Source organism: Melopsittacus undulatus, chromosome 4 (assembly GCF_012275295.1).
Source record: "Melopsittacus undulatus isolate bMelUnd1 chromosome 4, bMelUnd1.mat.Z, whole genome shotgun sequence".
Taxonomy (NCBI): Eukaryota; Metazoa; Chordata; class Aves; order Psittaciformes; family Psittaculidae; genus Melopsittacus; species Melopsittacus undulatus.
This window is the reverse complement of record NC_047530.1, coordinates 67,700,016-67,721,880: the sequence shown is the minus strand read 5'-3', so window position 1 is coordinate 67,721,880 and position 21,865 is coordinate 67,700,016. Positions and strand designations below refer to the sequence as shown.

The 21,865-nt window shown below is 49.2% G+C and overlaps 1 protein-coding gene across 2 annotated transcripts; it reads left to right on the top strand.

Moving 5' to 3' along the window:
• The first annotated feature begins 1,955 nt into the window (after positions 1-1,955).
• SLC29A3 (solute carrier family 29 member 3) lies at positions 1,956-13,295 on the top strand. Of its 2 annotated transcripts, none has more exons than XM_034062543.1 (6): positions 1,956-2,014; positions 2,841-3,080; positions 7,194-7,276; positions 8,327-8,553; positions 9,708-9,870; positions 10,596-13,295. In XM_034062543.1, exons 2-6 carry the CDS (start codon positions 2,853-2,855, stop codon positions 11,263-11,265), a joined length of 1,371 nt encoding a protein of 456 aa, XP_033918434.1. In that variant the 5' UTR covers positions 1,956-2,014; positions 2,841-2,852; the 3' UTR covers positions 11,266-13,295. The 2 variants fall into 2 exon arrangements, with proteins under 2 accessions (XP_033918434.1, XP_033918433.1); XM_034062542.1 differs by having other exon boundaries at positions 1,960-2,014; positions 2,683-3,080.
• The last annotated feature ends 8,570 nt before the right edge of the window (positions 13,296-21,865 follow it).

Below are 21,865 nucleotides of genomic sequence, written 5' to 3'. Positions count from 1 at the left end.
CTGACAGATTTATCCTGCTGGATGCCGGGGAGCACTGGAGCAGCCCACATCAGCGTCTCTTGGATTTTCTATTGCATGTTCAGGAAATTTCCTTTAGGCCAGTCCCACTGGATTTTACAATTCATTTACACCATGAGCTGCCCCATACAGTGGCAAGCTGTACCGAGGAGTGGGGAGATCTCCTCTGCAAGTCCCACTTAACAAATTCCAATCTCTTAATCATTACTTACATGCCCTTTGCTCCATTACACCTCCAGCACGGCGAGGGCAAGCAGTGTTATGGGATGCATGGTAGTCCTTTGGGATAATCATGAAACCTTTCCTGCTCCTTCACAGCTTGCCTTGACTCCAGGCCAGCACAGGACCTGTGTGTGCAGTTGGAGGGGAGGGGGAACAGCCCAAACCCCACTTTGAGCACAGGAGTGTCCCTAAAATCTGCACCGAGCCCATGTGGAGGTCTGTGTTGCAGAGGGTCTCTCTCATAATACTGACTCGAGGGGCTTCTCATGGCTTCAGTTAAATGTGAACTGTCTTTGTTTCCCCTTCTCAGCTGTCATGGTCTCTTGTGTTGATACGATCTGAGGCTCTTCTCCAGCAGTGGGTTTTTTGACATGATAGACAGCAGCAGGTCAGAAATATCAGATGAATCTCTCTGAGCTGATGGGTTACTGACTCGGATAGGCTGTGCCATCTCCTCAGGTGCTTTCCCAGACTAGCATGTCAATGCATATGAAAATCCCAAGCAGAAACCTCTGGAGGGAAACCCATGTGCTCCTCTCAAGCCTTTCCATTTCAGCACATCGCCGGTGGGTTGGTTGTGTGCTTCTGCTTGTTTTGCTCGCAAAAGAACTAAACAAAATAGAGCATGCATATATCTGGGGCTATTTTGACATCTGTGTGTCCAGGGCTGCCCGGTATGTTCTCCTTGAAGGCTCAGCGAGGCTGCTGCCAGGTGGTGGCCAGCTTTGTGTGCACTGGTGCTGCTGGGAGGTGAGGTGTCTGGGTTGGTCTGCATTTGTCCCATAAGCAGTTGTACATGGAAAAAAAAATACAGACTAGACCATCCTGGGGCCTTCTGCAAAAAACGGGGGCTATTTAGCTTCTGTGAAGAGAAGATGGATATGTGTGCAATGGAGGAAAAAGCACTACCTTAGATATAGGAGACGGGAAGGCTAAGGTAAACAGCAACATGAAATCTAAGATACAAAACTCCACTAATTGCCAGCACAAATGCAAACAAATTGGTAAAGCACATCTGGTTGTAATAGGGTTGCAGAAAAGATGGGGTCCCACCAGTTTATAATTTTCCTATGTAGCTGCCCACCTGCCAAGGAGCCAAACCCATCTTTGGGGAAGGAATAAGGGAATGAAGAGTGGGGAAGAGGAAAAAGGCTAATGAAGTTTTCCTTCACAGTTCCATGATGCCCTGAAGGTGAGTGTTCAAGTGTCATTCGGAGAAGTTGAGGACTTTACAATGAAATTCATCCTAATGGGCCATTGCAGGAAGTGAAGCAAGCAGTGTCCTGGCTCTGGTAAGCGGCCCCTCGTTCTAGAGAATCGCCCATTCCCCACCCTCACATCCTCAGGAGGGGATGGTGCACTCGTGCTTTGGTGACTTCCACTAAAAAACAAGTCCTGACGAATGTTGCTATTGCTACGCCGTAAGCTAGGCCGTGATTAACACTGATTTTGAAAGAGCATTTCTAATTTAAACCCGTGGGGGGGCAGTGCTGCTTGCCGTGCACCTGCAAGAAGTGAAATAGAGTAAATGGTTGTTTTAAAACGTGGGGGAAAACGGAGAGTGTGGACAAAATAACTACACGGGGGAGTCAGGGGCAGCTGCCCCTGGGTACCGCCGGGCTGCACCGCCCCACCGCGCCGCGCAGCACCGCCCGCGGGGCCGGGCCGGGGCTACCCCACCCCCGGCGGGGCGGAGCGGGGCGGTCCGGCCCGGCTTGACCCGTGTCCGTGTGGTTCGGAGGGGAAGGAGCCGGCGGGGCCGTGCGGTGCCCCTGTAAGTGCTGCGGTGGGGGGGGGGGGGGTCCCGGGTGTGCGGGGAGGGATGGGGTGGTAACCGATGGCTGGGTGCGCGGAGGGATGCGGCGCTTCCTCCTCCTGAAACGGAGCGCGCTGTGCAGAATCCTTCATTTCCGGCATTATTGTCTTCCCCTGCACTTGCCTCAGCCCTTCCCCCGGCGCCGCTCTGCAAAGCTTGGCGGTGCTGGAGTCGTTTACGAGTCATTCAATACAGCCCGGCGTTGCTGCGGGAGTTTGTGGTAGTTTACGCTCGCCTTGCAAAGCCTGCTGGCGTTGCGTCAGTTCACAAGTCATTTTCCAAAGCCCGGTGGTGTTACGGTAGTTTATGAGTCATTTTACAAAGCCTTGATGATGTTGTATTAGTTTACAAGCCGGTCTGTGAAGCCTGGTGGTGGTGCATTAGTTTACAAGTCGCTTTCGAAAGCCTGATGGTGTTATTGTAGTTTGCGCGTTTCCCTGCACACCCCCATGGCGTTGGGAGTTTACAAGCTGTTTTTTTTTTTGGAGCCTCGCACGAGCTGAGGTTTCCTGCTCTTGCAAGGCCAAAGGGATTGGTTAATTATTAATTATGGATGGCAACATGGGTGCTCTGGTGGCAGTGCCTGTCGCTGCCATATCTTAGTTCCCTTCTCCCATGTCTTCCAGGGATCCAACCATCCTTGGGCTGAGCTGGTTCAGCACACTCATCCAGCATTTGCTGGGTGATCCCAGGCCAAAGGAGGAGGGAACCGCACACAGCAGCTTGCAGGCAACAGCATGCAACCATCATGGGTAATATCTTTATTGGTGGTTGTTTTCTGCAGCGTGCCAGCACCATGCACCCAGATGAGGAGCCCCTGACAGAAGAGCCCTTGTTGAGCACATACAGCCAGCAAAAGCCAAGTGACCGCTTACATGGGGCCTATGTAATTTTTTTCCTCCTGGGCGTCGGGTCACTGCTGCCCTGGAACTTTTTCATCACAGCAAAGCACTACTGGATGTACAAGCTGCAGAACTGCTCGGATCGGGCAGGCCCTGTGGGACAGCAGGCATCGGATATGCAGGTGAGCATGCTGCTTTCAAGGCCTTAAAAAAAGCTCATCTCCTTCCCAACTTGCTCTTTTTTCCCCTTCCACTTTCGCAGAAGGTGAGTGGCCGTCCTCTGGGGTTTTGCCTGCTGCAAACCAGGGGTAGAGGTGTATTTGGGGAGGACAAGATAGATGCTTAAAACCAAAAAGCACTTTCTGTCTTTTTCCTGTGTTTGAAGTGCTAAGTTTAAGGTGCATCTAAAAAATCTAGGTTAACCTGGCCCTTAAGCAAGGCTGCCTTTCACAGGATGATTTCTATGGTGCTAGGTGAAAATCTCTGTTTTTTTTTAATCTGTCCTTCACGCTTGGTGAGCACCCAAGCCCCACAGGGCTCAGTGCTTTCCCAGTGGACTCAGCTGCAACTCCCTGCAGGCTGCGAGATGAATTGCTTTTAGCTTCTGGCCCAGTGGCAAGGCATCAAACATGCTTTAGGCGTTTTCTCCCTTGCACTGGCTGGTGCAGCATGTAATTTATTGTAAACAGCAGCAGGGCTTTTCAGGAACACCAGCCCTGGACCACATGGCTTGCAATAGTCTCAAGTGCCCCTGGATGCCTTACTGCTTTTCCTTCAAGATCTGGCACATGTGACTAGAGTATCTCCTGCAGTGATAAACATTTGGCTTTTGACATATGGGATGAGGAGCTTGTCATGGGGTGACTGATGAGCTGGCCTTGGGGTGGCAGGCTCCCCCAGAAAGCTGCCTTCTCTTGCTCCTCCTGCCATGGCAGGGTTACTTCCCTGTGGCCCCCCTGACAAAGCAATGGTATTCCTTTGAGGCTGGAAAAAATATTGGCATGATGAGGCTGTATCGTGTGCTCTTCCTGTTGCCAAGCTTGTTCAGGTGGTTTGGGCACATTTTATTTTTACATAAACACAGAGCCAGGTGTGACACCCAGGTTCTCTCTATGATTTCTTAATATGGCATCTATGGCTGTTTTTATTTTAATAGTTGTTTGGCCAGCTGCGTTTTTGATGGAGAGGAAGCAGTGTCACCAGCAATACTTGTACCAGGATGCTGAAGTACCAGTGTGCTGGTATAAATTGAGATACTGGGTGGATGAAACTGATGGCGAACAAGAGCCTGTGGTGCCCAAAGAACATAAATAGGCTGTCCCTGTGCTAGCAAAGGTGCTAAAAAAGGGGGTGAAGGGTGCTCTGCCACCACGTGGCATGATGTCCTCCTACAGTCCCTGCATCCCTCCCACTCCTCATTGCTTCTACATCGTGCTTATGTGAGGCAATTCTCGAAAAACTGGTTTCAGGTGAGTAAGTATCACAAGGTGTATTCTTCCTAAAATCTCTTGCAGAGCTATATTCCTGGTCAGATCATCACTTCAAAAAGTGTTTGAAGGATACTACTTCGTTGAATAGATGTTTCTCCTCTTTCTGTATGGCCAAGGTGCAATGTTTTTTACTTCTGTGGAGACAAGCAACCTGGCTTTTCCATGGCAGTTGAGACGATCAGAAATAAACCAGTTGGCCCCTGGGATGGTGAGCCATGGTGCTGCGGCAGGAGGCTTACCTGCAAACCGAGCTCAACTCTGGAAAGACGCGCCTGTGACTGGCAGCCTGTGTTTGGCTCCAGCCTGCTTGCTGCTGCTAATTTCATGCCCTGTGCTCCAGGTAATGCTCTGGTGCCTTCAGCCGCTACCATTGGCCTGGATTGCTTTCCCAGCCTGGCAAGAGCCCAGCTGCCGAGTCCAGGCTAGAGCAGAATAAAAACTGTTTTGCAAAAGCACCTTGGCAGCGGTGGGCAGTGCTGGCCACCACCGATGACTAATTTGCCACTGTAGTGCTTTATTCTTGTTAGTTTTTTCCTTTAAGGTACCAAGTGCATGGCATGCATCATGGCATGTGTTTGAAGGTGCCATGGTTAATATAGGGTCAAACACTTCCATTATGTGTCTCGGCTCCATGCCTGAGGTATGACACCTTCACCCATGAGAAGCAGAGGTGGCAGGAAGGCAGCTTTGGACAAAGAGGAAGATGTCAGGTTGGCTTTCTGGATTGTCATCTATTATTAGCTAGGAAAGCTGTGACAGTCTTTCAGTGTTTGTGTTTCCCCTCTGAAACCTTGTTGGCCATAAGGAGCTCATCTGTTTTGAGCAAGGGGTGCCCAGAGGAGGTGAGCTGGCCACTCGGGGAGGGGTCAGCAGAGAGAAGAACTAGGTATATCTTGCATAGCTAAATATTTGCTCTGAAAGCACATCTGTGATGGGTGGGAATAACCGTATGGGGAGAAGAGTTACCATTTGAGCTGGATTAACACCTGATGAGCAAGATCAAAGAGGTGAGATAGGTATGGGACTTGATACTTTCCATTGGTCTGGTCATGGATTAAATTTGCCACTGCCATTCTGCTGCTGCACTAAAAATGTGGAGTGAGGACTTTCCTTCTTCACAAAAATAATGTAGTTGGAACCCTTCTACTTGGCTTTTCTTTTCCAGCAGTGTTTGACTGTAGCTAAGGCAGCATAAAATTTCCCAGTGCGGTGCAAGCTCCTCGGTTTCTTAAATACTTCCCCAGTTCTCTTGCCACTGCTGATGTGAGCACGTTTGCTGGGAATGAATGAAGGTCTCCCCAGGGGTGCTTGAAATGCAGCATCTCTGCCAGATTACTTTATGTACACTTCTGCTTTGTGAAAACATTATAAAGTCTTCTTTCATCCTCAAAAGAAAATTACCTAGGAAGTACACTTAATATCCCCAGGCTAGTTTGGTGGTTTGTTTTGAGTAGGTTGGTAAATAAGTTGTAGTTTTAGCAGCCAACTTTGCATTTTGCTGTGTCTTTTCTCCTGTAATTCACTGTATGGCTGTAGACATTTGAGCTTTCTGCTTTGCCAAACTGATGCTGTTAAGTGCAGGCATTTATGTCTCTGTCTATATGGACCCTCTAGGAGTGATTATTAGATTTCTCATTGCTTACAGTAAAGCTCCTAATAGGGAAGAATAAATTAATGTGATTGTAAACTGATTAAATTACTACAATGCAAAGCTGAAAAAAGAGAGTTACATACAGAGAAAACGTGCTGAGTGCCTTCTTATGCTTAGATGTGATGTGGCCCCTTCTCTGTAGCTAGGTAACTGGAGAAAATGAAAGCCCATTGCAGTGGTGGTGAATACGTAGGTCACGCTCTTTGCGAGCATCGTCCTACCTCCTGGTTGAGATTCCTGCAGAAAAAAAATGAGGAGATTTAGCACCTCAAGGGAGATGATGGAGCAGACACGCTTTAACAGCATAATACATGAAATGGATTGAAAATATAAGCATTTGGCTGCAATTTTGGCAAAGAAATCTCTCTCTCTCTGCTGTGGTTATTGCTTTCTGTGTGCCCAGCCTGACCTCTGTGCGAGGTGGGCTGGTGAATGTAGACTGATGCTGTAGCCAGCTTGCTTGAATGATACACGAGTCCCTGGAGTAAATGTGTGTTGAGTCTCAGTATAGTTTTTCAATGAGTTTTATGCACACAGAGGGGGAGACAGGGTGTGAAAGTAATGTTCATGTGTCCCCACTTTGGCTGCTTTTGCTTGAGTGTGTTCTCAGGCATGGTGTCCCGGTCATGCTGTGTGGAGAGAGATACATAGGTTTGCTAGACATTGTGGACTTTCAAAGCAGTTAGCTAAAAATATTAATGGTTTTGTGTCCTGATTTATAACAAACAGCCCTCACAGAGAATAGGACAAAATGTTCATAAGGTTTGTCCAGGATGCTGCAGCCAGCAGCAGAAATTCAGACCTCCTCATTTTCGGTGCTGTCCAATGTGGGCAATGCAGCAGTAAGAGGGGTATTTCCTTCACCATTTTTGCTTCTGAATTTATGTCCCTAATTTCCTGAAATATTCCAGGGCTCTATGGCTGTTGTGGGATGAAAAAGCCCTGGGGGCCACTTCTGCTGTTGGCCTGAGCAGTTTTGCAGCATGTGCTGAAATGCAACAAGGTGGACACCTGCATCATAACCCCCCATGCATGCCGCATCATGCTGTATTTAGGAACTGAAATTCATGTGTTGTTCTCCCACACCTTGTTTGGTTGGTTGGTTTGGTGTTTTGGTTGGTTGGTTGGTTGATTTTGGTTTGTTTTCCTGGCAGGACTTTTTTGAGAGTTACATCTCCATTGCTTCAACTGTGCCCTCGGTGCTGTGCCTGATTGGAAACTTCTTCCTTATCAACAAGTAAGTGCTGCTCCATTCCAAGGTCAGCCATTACCTGTGGCTCTCCCCAGCTTTGCCTGTGTCGCTCCTGCCTTTCTCTGGCTTCAGCTGTGGCTCTGAGCTCAGCTTCCCCTTCCCTTGTGAAGGAAAGCTTTGGGGTACACAGGGCATCGTGAGGGCAGCCTTCTTTGTGGCCAAAACCTCCTCATTTGTCCTTGCCTGAATCGCAGCCAGCTGAGATGAAGTGGGATGAAGCACCATGCACTGTACCAGCAGCACCCATGCTTGGGGTTGTTTTGAGTTGCACCATTGTAAATAAATTTATAATAAATTCCTTGGTTAATTGCTTGGCAAACGTTCTTTCATCTTCAAACTACCATAGTTTTCATCAGGGGACTGGCTAAGGGCTGCTGAGCTCACCCAGGCCAGGAGTAATGCCTTGCTCTAGTCCTACCAGCTACTGCACTGATCTAAGGAACGGATCATCTGTGCCACATTGCAAGCTTAACTTCTGTCTAACATAGCTGTATCCCTTTGTTTGTATCCTTCTTTATCCCAGATCAAATTCCTGCACATTTGTGGGCAAAGGGGAATGTTTTTGTGTGCTCAGTCTCTAGATCTCAGCTACTGGTCCAGCTCCCTGCCTCTCTCCCTCCCTCCTCTCTCTTGCCCCCGGGCCAAGCCCATCCAGTCTCCTGGCTAGGTAATAAGCAACTTTCTTGCTCAAACAAGTAATTATCTTGTAGCCATTCCTGGGATTGCTTTCACCCAGGCTGCCGTGTTTCCCAGGCAGGCTTTGTCACTGCTGCTGTACATTGCTCCGGTGATGGACACAGGCCCTAATTTCTGGGAGAAATGGCTATTTACAGCTCTGCTGGGCTTATAGACTTAGACTTGCTGGTAGCAAAAGTGTTGACATCTAAAGGCTTCTGAGGAAAATATTTACTTTTTATTCCTCATCTCCCCTCACTTTTCTTTGATCCTTCTCACAGCAGAGGGGTTGGTGTCCTCTCATCACACCTTCACATTATAGTTCTAAACACAGGAGTGTCACCGTCCCCTTGTCCCCAGGGTGCCCGCCAGTGTCCGGATCCTGTCCTCCCTGTTTGTCATGCTGGCTGTGTTCCTGGTGATCACAGTGCTAGTGAAGGTTGACACCTCCACCTGGACCACCCCCTTCTTTGCCCTCACTATCGGCTGTGTGGCCATCGTCAGCAGTGCCTCGACTGTCTTCACCAGCAGCATCTTTGGTCTGAGCAGCTGCTTCCCCATGAGGAACTTGCAAGCGCTGATCTCAGGTTAGTGTCCCTCAGCCGCACTGTCCTGGTGGGATTGTGCTCTTTTGCAATCCTATGGCTGTGTATCTGGTTTTCTTTCTCTCCTGCATCTGGTGTTTTGTCACATGGAGTTTATTTTAGAAACATAACTTTGCCTTAAGGACAAAGGGAAGTTGCTGAGGAAGAAACATACTCAATCACATGAGCTGGTGCTTTTGTTTCTGTAAATACCCATAAACCAAAGTGCTGAGGGCTCATCAGAGAAAGGAGAGCAGTGGTCCTTCACCATGCCTGCCTGGGGGGTGAACACCCTGCAGCCAGCATGACAGCTTGACCTCATTATTTGCTCTGTGCAGGAAGAAAGGAGGAAGGAGCTTCAGGAATCATCAGCTTTGCATTGTCTCCTCCTTTCTGTTCAGCATTTCCATGTGTTTCCATCAGGGATGAGAGGCGTGTTGCAAGCTGTGAGTGATGAGCTCCCTGGAGGTTCAATAACATTATAAATGTGCTGCAGAACAGCTGACAAACTAAGATGGGAAGGGGAAAAACATCAAAATGGAGGACTTTTCTTGGGCCCAAGACAGGAGTGTTTTAATGAGTGTAGCCCAGTGGGGGAAGTCACTGCATCCCTGAGATGGTGTACCTGTTGCTGGTGGCTTGAACTCCAGACTGTGGGAGTGTTTAAGAGGTGTTTGTATGTGTGCTGGTGGAAGGCAAGGTTTAGGCTGTGGGCAGGGTTTGGACTTTCTCTGCAGGACTCAGTGCATGCAAGCCCAGCAGGCTGGGTCCCATCCTGACCCCTGTGTAGTTCCATGTTTGTGTTGAAAGGGGATGCAGGATGGGACCTTGGCTGTGATGTAGTGCCACAAATAACTGTATTACAGCAAAGTATGGAAATTGAGACAGGGTGGTATGTGCGGCTGCATCCTGAGCTGGGTTCGGGACCAGCATGTGGGGCTGGGGCTGAGCTGCTTTTCCTGAGGGGTTTGTGCATACCAGGAGGTATTAATAAGAGGATGCTGCTGTCTCTCATTTTCCCCTCTGCATTTAAGTCCTCCTTACTGGAGGTGCTGTGTGCTGCTCACTGCCACCTCCGTGTCTCCCAGCTGTGCTCGTCTTAGGCAGGCTGGCTCAGTTACAGGCACTGAGTTCCAGTTCTCTGGTCTCTCACACAGGTCAGGCCATGGGTGGCACTATCAGTGCTGTTGCCTCTGTGATAGACTTGGCTGCAGCAGCCAATGTTACTGACAGCGCCCTTGCCTACTTCCTCACCGCTGACATCTTCATCGTCTTCTGCATCATGATGTACCTCCTCCTTCCCAGGTTGGAGTACTCCAGGTGTGTGCACATGCCTGCCATGGGCATCCCACATCCCATGGGCTGAGAGGATTTATGACTGTCGATGCCAGGCAGGGTTGCTGGGGCCACCCATGGGATACCTACTGTGCCAGTCTGTGCCCTGTCACCTCCCCAGCATCCCACCCTGCCTCCTGCATGCTTCAGCTCCAGCGCTGTGTTGATTCAGCCACACTTCCCCATTTGACCGAAACCACAGACTGAAACTGAGCATGTGGCCCAGCATGTGCTGAGTTTCTGACAGGCCTCACTGGGGGATAGGGGGTGCTGATGCCGGGGCTTCTGAAATGCATGAAGTCAGCAGAGAGTCATAGACTGGAAGCAGCCAGCTAGGTGGGTCCCTGTAGGGCATTTGTATCTACAACATCATGAAACATCACGATGTGCATGACCCATCGGTCTTGTTTATGCATGCAACCCATGAAACCACCTGCCCCCTTCAAATGCCTGCTACAGTGGGCTCTCTTTCTGCACTACTGAGGGTGGAAAGGGATACCACAGTGGAGAAGAAGGGATGGTGGATCCCTGAGTGTCACCTCCCCTTACAAGGTGAGAGCTGGCTCTGTGATAGGGGTCACTGCAACCACCTTCACTGGGTCCAGCAGACATCCCTGCGTAGCCAGCTTCTCTCCTGCTCTCTCCAAATCTCAGTTTGTGTTCCTGCCACGTGCACTTGGCTAATAATCTCCTTCCTTCTCTTTCTCCAGGTATTACATGAGCAGCCAGGAGGAGAGCCCTTCTCTGGTCACTGTGCCACCTGACAGCTCTGTGGAAGACGAAGCAGAGCCAGAAAGCACCACAAGTACCTCCTTCCTTACAAAAAGCACAGGCATCCCCCCGCTCCGCCCCATCCTGCAGAAGACCGCTCTCCTTGGCTTCTGCCTATTCTACATCTTCTTCATCTCCATCATCATCTTCCCTTCTCTCTCCTCCAACATTGAGTCGGTCAGCAAGTCCTCGGGAAGCCCATGGAGCACTAAGTACTTTGCTCCGCTCACCAGCTTCCTCCTGTACAACTTTGCTGACTGGTGTGGGAGGCAGATCACTGCCTGGATCCAGATGCCCGGTCCCAAGAGCAAGCTGCTGCCTACCCTTGTTCTCCTCAGGACCATCTTCCTCCCTCTCTTTATCCTCAGCAACTACCAGCCCCGGGCTCAGATCCAGACGGTTGTCTTCAACCAAGATGTTTACCCAGTGGTCTTCACAGCACTGCTGGGGCTGAGCAATGGCTACCTGGGGACACTGGTCATCATCTACGGCCCCAAGATCGTGCCAAAAGAGCTGGCTGAGGCGGCAGGGGTGGTGATGACATTTTACCTCATGGTGGGGCTGGCTGTGGGGTCTGCCTTCTCTGTTCTCATTGTCCACCTCATTTAGAGGAGCAGCTGGGGGAATGCCCTCGGTTTGTGGTAGTGTTGTCAGGTATTTAGGATTATTTCCCCAAAAAGGCAGGCCCACCACACTGCCTGTCATGCTGGGGGGAAGAAGGGGTTTGCATCCAAGAGGAAAGTCCTCCTTCTGGGAAGGGGTGTCCTCTGTGCCTGGGAGGTCCTGTCAGATATTTGTTGTTCTCCATCTTGAGTGGAGCAAATGGACCAAAAAAGCCTTGTCCTCCCCAAGGAGCTCAGGGAAGCACAGGGGGCACAGGAAAACCTGGCCCTCACCCCAGTGCCAGTGGGTAAGGGTGGCTAGCTGGTGCCATCATGCTGTTTTAAACTGAAACCAAGGCTTTGGATGGCATTTTGGGATTTGCTGCCTTATCGTTTTGAGTTTACCTTTGCAGTGTTTTGGTGATCTCGGGGGGATCCCCCTTCATCAAACTCAGGTGCTGAACTAAAGGGAATTTGAGCCATGAAGCACCTTCAAGGAAGCTTTGGGGTCAGATAGCAGCCACACCAGGGAGCAGGGCACCGTTTCGGGTGTATTTATTTCATACATTCATGCCACAAAAAAGCATATATAAGGGAAACCTTCCCATTTGAACTTGTGCTTGCTTTAATTTTTTAAGATTGAATTGAGGGATCATCCACTCCCAGCACAGTGCCAGGGCTGTGTGTCATGGCCAACCCAAGATCATTCCTTCAGCTGTGACTCTGGTGTGATGGTTGTGGACACCAACTTACCTGTCTGCAGCTGAACCCCAAGGAAAATGAAATGGTAAGTGGCCCTAACCTAAGGTTTTTAAGGTGCCTTTAGTCTGTATTGAGAAAGGTCTATAAAAGCCAGGGAGAAGTATTAGGCATTGATGTGATGTTCACAGCAGAAAGCCGATCAATTTACTTAGGCAGTATATGGTCTCCAGATGTTTTCAGAGGGGTGAGCTACTAAAGTAACTTCCATGCAAATATGCCTGGACAATTATTGTATTTATTTTCTCAAATGGTGTAGGTTTGTGGTCTAGGAGAGGTGAAGTGGGAAGCAAGGATGTAATGGCATAACTTGGCATTGCGGATGGTGCCTCAGGGATGCTATCTCTGGAAAATACTTCCTTTAAGACTGGGTTATTAGCAGATGTTCTGTTAATGGGATGCTCTCAGCATCTTCTGCTTGACAGAATAGCAGTGAAGCTGCTGGTCTGAGTTGCTGGGCTGTCTGTACACTGTGCTGGATGTGGTAGTTAGTGAGAGGAAGGATGCAGAGCTGGTGCCTTTCCACCTGCGCCTGCCCTGGCTCTGCTGGGCGAACAGCGGGGATCAATGGTGATTGTTGCCATGGGGTGATGTGTAGGCTTGATGTGTGCTTTTATATAAATCCTTTCCAGTGTTTAGTTTGGGCTCGTTGGCAATACAGACACAGTTTTGCTTTAAGGCTGATTTTTATTTAAACATAAAATCCAGACACAAGTAGAAAATTTATAGGGTGTGCAGTACCGAGGAGCAGCTTTACAGCACACAACTTTGAATATGTGGGCTTCTAATCCTGTTCCTTCAACAGGTTTGTAGCCTGTCAGCCCCTGACACTTGGCCAGGGGCTGCTTTGGCAAAGTGTTGACCCAGGTGAAGGTCCACATCATCTTGAAGGGCAGCCCAAGGGCTGAGGGTGGTGATGCTGGCCAGGCATCTAGGTGCTGCTCATGGGGGTAAGCACCCCCATCACCTCTGTGGGTGCTGGAGCATTACTTGGAGTAATGCAGTACTTTGTTGTGTCTGAAAAGCCCAAGCCAACCTCAACAGACACATCTTCTTTGTGGCCTTCAGTGCTTCCCACTTGAGAGCCTGCCATGTGGTCTGCTCTCCTCAAGTCATACACTTTACTCCTGGTCCCAGGTGTGATGAGATTCTGCTTGATTGCTGACTGCTTTGCACCTCTGCTGATCCTTTCCTTCATGTTACAGACCAAATACCTCTTGAGACAGAACTTAATTATCCAATACCATTGCTAATAAAGTTAATTCTTGATACTGTCAACTGCTGGTGTCTGGAGTGCTTTCTCTTGAAGACAGCACTGATGCATAAAGTTTTAGTTTGCATTTTTCCTTCTGGTCATCCTTCTGTCCCAGCTTGGGCTGTAAACTCTGAGAAATCACTGACAGGGGCCAGGTGAAGAAGCCCTGACAGAATTGCCTAGTTATTCTAATCTAGTATCTCCAAATGACCGGCAGGTAAGTGTGGAGAGCATACTTACTGCATCTGCAGGGGGGAGCAAGCAAAAAGGGAATATATTCTTTGTCTTTGATAGTATTCAGCTAAGTAAAGGTAGAGAAATGAGGGGAAGAAAAAACAGTACAGGTTCAAATTGGGCAAGAATCAGGCCAGGATACAAAGCAGGGACCACTAGTGGAATACAAGAATGGATGGTACAAAGACAGATGCTGACAGGCAGCCATGAGTGTGTGGGTGATCCCCCTGCAAAACGGGATGGGTAATTTATAGGATGTTGCATATAAGAGCATATAACAGAGAAGTAATTACTGCCATATACTGCCTGGGTGAAGTTGCATCTGATGCACCTTCCTGCATGTAAGAAAATGCAGAATGACAAGAGAGTAGTTGCAAGGCTGAATGAAATATGCTGTATCTTGGATGTGTTAGTTGAAATGCAATGACAGTTTACTTCTTGATGGTTTTAAATAATGTATCTTTGGTAAGGAATGCCACCATCGACCCCAGTTTCCAGTTCAGGAATGATGCATGCTCCATGCTCTACACCAGAATCAAGGTGGGACAGCCAGCAGAAATGCTGTGGGGGTCAAAACCTACTTTATGGTATTTAGCTAGGAGTTTATATTTTTCCTTCTAGGTCTCGATGAGCTTTACAAGAGGGAGTTGCTCCCCAGGTCTTTCTTTGGAGCAAGAACACTTGAGAGCCAGAAGAAGACCTAAGCTATGCTCAGGGTTGGGAGCTGAGCTGGGTCCATTGATCTTTATCACCTGTCCACATTGCCAGGTTATATTGATTTCATTAACACCATCCCCTCAGCTGTTTAAGACAGCCTAGAGGAGTTATTAATGTTTACATCATCTTTCAGCCAACGAAAATGTGTTGTGAGGTGGCTGGCAGAGGGAGGACCGTGTCCGCAGGGCTTGGCCTTGTCTCACCAGTGGGTATAAAATTATGCAGGCACTTGCAAAATTCATGAGGGTGGGCCAACAAAGTAAAACTAAATAAAAGATGGGCATGAATCCCTGCATGATACCAAGTGGCAGAGCTGCCATTTGCCCAGCATTTGAGGCCAGCACCCCTGGCAAAACAAGCCAGAGGATAGAGAGTCCCTGCGCTCTCCCAGCTCTGTGGAGAGCTGGCAGCCTGGCATGGTGAGGATGCTGCTTCTGCCCCATGTTGGGTTCTCCAATGGGCTTTGTTGTTAAATCCAGTTGGTGGAGGGGAGGCGAAAGCTGTGAGCTGGCAAAGCAGCACCAGCAAGACAGGAGGGCATGGGGAGCAGGAGGTGTTTGGATGAAAAGGCAGAAACCGGAGGAGATGCATCTGTTGCAGCTTCTGCTCAAAGAAGGCTAAGTGAGCATATACTCAACCTTTTCTTTTGTCCTCTCTCTCAGCTTAGTGGTGCAGCAAGTCCTCCCTTTTTTGGAGCTGAAGCATTTAAGTGTATGTATTTGGGGCTTTAAAGCCAACAAACACTCTAGGAGGAAAGGAAACTTGTTACAGAGTGAGTCTCATCTCCTGTCAGCTGCAAGTGACTTTCTTCTTCCTCTCTGATCTCCAAAGCCTTTCTAGCCTGTGCCCACTCAGTGGAGTACCCCACAGGGTAGAAATGCTGCCACCTCTCCATCTGTGATACCAACCTTTGCATTATAGAGGCTTTGGCATAGCACTATTACCCTTGTGAGGGGGAGGCATCTTTAAAACCTCATTATCCTTCAGCATTGCCTTGGTGATAACCAGAGAAGCTCTGCCACCTCTCAGCAGCTCCATTGTGTGTGTTTTGGGGCAGGAGTTACCCTTTCAGTGTTTTGCTGTGATGCACTGCAGGTCAAAAGCCTAGAGAGCTGAAATGAGATTGCCTTTGGTGGCTTGACTGTGGGAGCAGGGGCTGTTAGCGTGGTGGTACATGGTACCAGGAAGGGTATCTGCACAGAGCATCCCTGCACATCTGCTTCTGTGCCTGTCCCTGGCATTCCAGCGGAACTCCTAATGAGCCCTGATGGGCCCATGGCGAGCCAGGAACCAGTGTGCATGACGTTGTTCTTGATTACCACCCTGTGGCAGCTTCATTTCTACGGGCAGCAGGGTCCCTGAGCAATATCCTGTTCTGCATGGCAGTTTGGGTAGCATGCGGAGAGCCTTCACCCCATCACAGATGAGGTGATGTTCTCTGATACCTACCCCTTCAAAATGCTGCTGCCTTCCTCTCTGCAGCCATGGAAGGGTATTTTCAAGGTATTCATGCTTGCATGTGCAGGGTTGAAGCTTGCCAACCTTGGTGGCTTTGTGGTAAGCATCCTTCTGAAAAGAGAGGTGCAAGCCAAAGGTTTGAAGTGTCACTGGTCATCGTCTCTGCTGGGGGCTTGGGGAGGGCCACGGTACACAGCAAAGGAGCCAAGCTGATCCTGCCCCTTCATAGGTGCCCCAGGGAAAAAACTCAGCTTTGAAACCTCAGCAGCCAGCTGCAGGCTTGCCTGGCTGCTGTTCTCATTTTACATGTTTTATGGAGTAATTTGTACTATATTTACACAACGGTGATAAACAGTTTTTAAAATGGAAGCAAAGAAAATGCTGTTGAATGAATTGTTACAAAAAAGCCCCATTTGCCATTCCAGCAGGGGGAAAAAAAGGGATAAAAATCACTATCCTAGGGACATGCTGTTCGTCAGATCTGGGTATTTTTTCCCTTGATTTGTGTGCCTAATGTGAGAAGAAGAAGTCGCAGATGCATGCTGAATTCTGCGGGGAACATATGCATGCATTTAAATCATTTACAGCATTTACTGGTGCAATTGTAAAGCACATTATTTTTCTGCATTTGTAATTAGGCTCTAAACAGATGGTGAAGGACTGTAGCTTCTGATTAGACAGGCTTGTGCTCTGTTGGACGGCACTGTGAGAACAAACTGAGAAGAGAAAGTTTTCCTTCTAATTCGTCATGCCATGGAGTGTGGGGGGGTAGAGTATCTGGTGTGCCTGTAGCAGGCTGGGCAAAGCTGAGCAAGCCGGCGGGCCTGCTCCCTTTGCCATCCAGCTTGCTGATGCATGGGGTGCACACACACACACCCCTCAAGCTGAGCTTTGCTTCCAGATTTTGTAACCCCCCCCTCACTCTGTGCTGCACAGCATCAGCTACCCAACAGCGCATGTTGCAGTGTCTTCTTTGACAAATGATTTTAATATGAAGCAGAAGGCTTGGGTTTGAGAAGGACCTTTAAAGCAGGAGCAAATGCCAGGCTTGTGGCTGTGTACGAAGACCCAGCATGCATGCCTGGTGTTAGCTCTGCTCTTCAGCATTGCCTTTTTTCTGCTATGCTGGCAAGCCCTCAGCTTGGTGAGATGGGTAGAGCTTACCTGCATCTCTAGTAGGGCAACCTCAGGAGCTTTGACAGCAATGTCTGGTTGCCTGTTGGACCTTCATCTCTAGGTCCTGGCTCCCATTTTGAATACATCACCTCAGAGATCTGTAGCCTTATTTTTGACCTTAAACAGCAGCAGCAGCTCTTCCCAGCCAAAGTGCAAGCACCTCCATGGTGAGCCTGCATTCCCTTGCATGCTCCCTAACTCCATTTGGTTAGGAGTCATTCTTTACTGTCCTGTAGTCACACAGAAGAGAACTTGTTAGGGGTTCTTTGTCCTTCTTCCTATGTTTTCTTATTTTCCTCAGCCACAATGGATTAAATGAAAGGCAACTGGAAGAGCACAGAAACACAAAAAAGGAGCAGCTCAGGTAGACCCATGGGGCTGGAATTTGGACTGCTAGGCAAGCAGCATCGGTGCCCTCCAGGTTTTTTCCCCGAGGCAACAGTGTGACCAAATTTGCCCTGTGACCTGCTTGCTCATTCCTTTGCAGCTGTACAAATGGTGATCGCCTTCCCTTGTGTTTTTGTCTTGCTCTCCTGGGTTACCATCGAGGTTGCACACAGGAGTCCTCAAGAGGGAGGCGGTTTTCTACCTGACACAACGCTCTGGGAAGCCCCTGATCCCCAAAAGTGAACAACCGGGACAGGCAGCTCCGAGCCCCCATTGCAGGGAAGGGGACACAGCGGAGGGTCTGGTGGCAGGGCAGCAGAGCGCGTCCAGCCCGGCCCGGACAGCGGAGACCCAGAGGGCTGTCGTGCGGATGCTGTGCCTGTAGATGGCACCTTCTACTCTGCTGAGGAGGAAATCGGAACTGAGGGCTGGGGAAAAGCGGCTGCTCAGGTAGGGCTCAAAGCTGGGAGGTGGTGGCACGGAGTGACTCATGGCAAGTCATCGCCGGGGGAGTAAAGAACCCGGCTCCCAAAGCTGCCCCCGCTCACTGGGACAGCTCTTGCTCAAGACTGCCGGTCACAATCATCACCAAACCATCACTAGTCTATGAATTTGTTAACATTCCCTATCAGTAGGAAATCACTCCAAGGGCTGTTTCAAAAGCCAGTGAAAAGCACTTCCAGCTGCTCAGAGAGTTGGTATGGAGTTCTTTCCTCATTCACCTCTTCGGGTTCTAACGAGCCCAGGCAGGGGCCATAGGGTGCACTCAGTGTCTGTAGCAAGAAACATGGCCTAACTGCTTCCAGCTTGGCCTACAAAGGGAGACAATGTGTTTTGCAAGCAGGCTGCTTTGGGGTCTGCAAAGGGCAGAGCTTCGGGGTTTCAGCCAGGTCTGTTTGGAGTGGTCCTGTAAGGCTTTTTGGAATTCACACCTTGATTTTTCTGGCTGCATGTCACTACCATGCTGCAGCTCTGGCTATTTCATTGGATATAAGGAAGAAGTTCTTTACTGAGAGGGTGGTGAGGCACTGGAACAGGTTGCCCACAGAAGTGGTGGATGCTTCATCTCTGATGGTGTTCAAGGCCAGGTTGGATGGAGCCTTGGGTGACATGATCTACGGTGAGGTGTTGGGGGTTTGGAATTAGATGATATTAACCATTCTATGATTCTACCTAGTTCCTGTTGCCCTGGCCCAGCTGGGGATGCTTGGTCCACGGGTAGCTCAGCTGGATGCATCTGTAAACATGAGCTGGTGGACCCTCAGTGAAGGGTGCTGTATGAACTGAGCATATGCTGCAAATGTGTGCCCAGCTTCTGCCCTTCCCACTATCTTTAAACACAGTTGCTTCAATCTCCATAAGGACTATTAACTTTCAAAGACATAATTTGAAACACAGTACTTCTGTGCTTCTAAAGGAAAAAAGGGAACCAGCTGCTCTTTCAGTACTTTTCTTCTATAGACACGAGCAATCCCTTAACTTTGCTGAGATTCCTCTCCAGCATCCTTCACTTATAAATTCCTAAACAAATAACCTGATTCTAATACTGGCCTTAAAATTCTGTGTGAAATGGACCTGGAAATTAATTTCACACTGGAAAACCCGTCTCACTGTCAGCCACAGCACAGGTGGTCAAAAAGAAAACCCTGACACTGCTGTACAAATTAATTCTGTGACTCAGGTGAGAGGGCAGGACAGTGGGGGAGCTGCTTCCCTTGTGCTGCTGTCCCAACCCACCCCTCAGTGTGGGGTTCTGGAAAGCCATAGGACATAGAGGATACCATCATCCCCAAGGGGCTTGTGGTGTGGGGGGACAAAATCACCACATCCAACAAGAAGTGAAAGAGGGGCACAGGAGCTACTTCTTCCTGAGCAAAAATCCCTCCTGCGTCTTTGCACAGGTTTTATTTACTAAAAAAGGATGTGTTTGAGGAAGGACATCAAGGGATCCTTGTGGGAGACTCCTAAGAAAAGGATGCATGAAAAAATGACTGATGGTACAATATTGCACGTGCTGGCTGTCAGGCAGCTGATATCTGTGCAGACCCTGAGATCCATGGCAGTACATGATCCATGGCAAACAGAGGTAATTCAGTACCTTAGATGGGAAGGGTTTTGCCCGTGCCTACATTTTACCTGCTTTCCATTTTCATCTATTTAAAATTTAGAGACAAATGGAAATCCCATCTCTTACAGCAGAAGGGCCATGGAAGACAGAGAGAGGAGTGACACACCATAGGGATAGTTGGATGGAAAAATGTTCTGTGGTTAGATAGAAAATGAGAGGGGGAGAAGCCCTGCAGTACAATTTCAAGGTTGGGTGAGTGGTGCCAGGAGGCTGCAAAGGCTCTGTCTGGCTGCTCTGCTTTCACAGGCAGGGCAGAGATGTGATTGTATCTGGCTCAAAACACATAAGGTTTCCCAGTAATGATCCTGGTGGAGAAAGGCTGGGGTAGCAAGGAGGTTATCTGATCTCTCCTGCTAACCACCATGCTCCCTGCCTTGTAGGGTTGGCACTAATTGTGGTAGCCTCTAATCGCAATGGCAACTGGGAGCATCCCCTGCTCGCAGTGCATCATTTTAGTTCCTTTTTTCCCAGCTATGAACTTGTTAAAAAGCAATTGTGATGGCACATCCCCCATGGGCTGCATCACAGAGCAACATTGTTTTTTTCACACAGGAGCCTGGGAATGCCAACTAGATAAGCTGGTTTGAAGTCCAGCCTGCACACAGTTATTGCTGTTGCTGCCTGATTAAACCAAGCTTGATAGGGAGATACAGGTCACAAGATATTGAATTCCTGTGAGTTTTGTGAACGTAGGCAGTGAAATCCCACTAGTCTTCCCTCCCGATGGGAAAGGCTGCAACTTGGGCTCAACTGGGAACTGGACCAGGAGTCCAAGCAAGACACATAGGCCAGGAGGGACTCTGCTTCATTAGAGTTGACTTATGTAAAACAGGTGACAGGTCTTCAAACTGGTCAGGATATGAGCTGAAAGTCAGCTACCCAGCCTGCACACTGAAAGCTGTGGTGTGAAGCCCAGGCATAGGAACCAGGCAGCAAATAAGTGGGGGAGAGGTGTGCTTCTGTTGAAGTAGAAACACTGACCTGAATTTATCATCAGTTATCAAGATATCACTTGTGCAAAGTCACAGTGGCTGCAGATGACAAGTGGGCCTGAAATGTGGCTTCAAGTTACTTAACGTATGGCTTTGCTTTGGTCACTCCCCCTCCTGTTGTTTCTTCTCCTAATTCTTCTCCTAATTAGTTTCCTGACTTTCTGGGCACAGTTGGGATCCTCACTGTGCAGGTATCCTGGCTGCATACGCACTGCCTTGTACTGATGAAGGGGACATGAAGGTACCGATGAAGGGAGGGATGAAGATCCTGGGAGAGATAAACCACATGGACCTGCGCAGGCTTAGCTCAGCAGGGTGCTTGGAGCCCCACACCAGTTATACCTGCACCATTTGCACTCCTTGTGACCTGCAACTTTAGGACAAGCTCAGGTACCAAGGGCAAATCCTTGGCAAGTCCTATACAACCCAGGTGTGATGCAAGAAGATTACTTCCCAGCACCTTTGTTAACTCAGATAGCTCATCACACTCAGCTGTTTGCCAGGGACTTTCGTTTTTAACCCCAAAGCAGCTTCAGATTGCTAGGGCTGACTCTGGGATGCAGCATCAGATCCAGCTCCTGTCTGCAGCTTAACCAGGTTTGTTGGATGCCCCTGCCCAGGACAGGGAGAGGATCTCTCATCCTGGGGGAACTCCTGCAGCTAGCTGCAGAGCCCACTTCCCCAGGGCAAAACTGAGGGCACCAGGAACAGGCCTCCGCCCAATTCCAATCAATCAGCCCAGGAGCTGGGGTAATTGCATAATTAGCAGAAGCTGCTCTAGAGAAGTAAGGGTTTAATTATTTCCTCATGCTTTTGCAGAAGCATTTGTCCACTGCCTCTCAAGGAAGAGGGATACATAGGTGAGTGGATGGGAAGGATTCTAATTTTTCCAGTCATGGCTCCAGGAGGGTCTTTAGCAGCACAACCTGTGCCTTGTTTGGTGTTTTAATTAAGGCTGCTCATGATGGGGGCTGGTAGGAAGGTAAAGCTCTTTCAAGTCACAAGTGGGGAGAGACTTGTGTATGTGTGTGCAGCAGGGCAGGACTGAAAGCCCTGGTCCTCCTTGGGCTAAGGGACATGGACTATTGTTGGGAGCTGCATCACTCCCTTGGTGTAGGGACTGGTGTCACTGCAGGCTGCTTCCTATGGCTTTGTTGTTTCCAAGAAGGCAAGAATTAGGATGAAGTGGTGGGATTGGGATTTGGCTGCTTTCCCTAAAGCAACTTGTAGTGAGAGCTTGGACTGGAGGCAAGGATTTGCCCTGCATTGTCCATCAGGGCTTAGGAAAGCTGTGAGGACTTGCAGTTGGAGGGATCTGGTGGTGAGAATGTGAAGGATAACGTGGAAACGTGCAGCCATGGTATAGCAAATACAGTCCCGTGCCTGTAGAAACCGAGTGTCCAAGGGAGAGGCACTAGGCAGGAAGAACTGCCATGCGGCACGGTGCAGAGGCCAGCGGGCTGCCCGTATCGCCTTCCTGCTCATGTATGATTTACGTGCT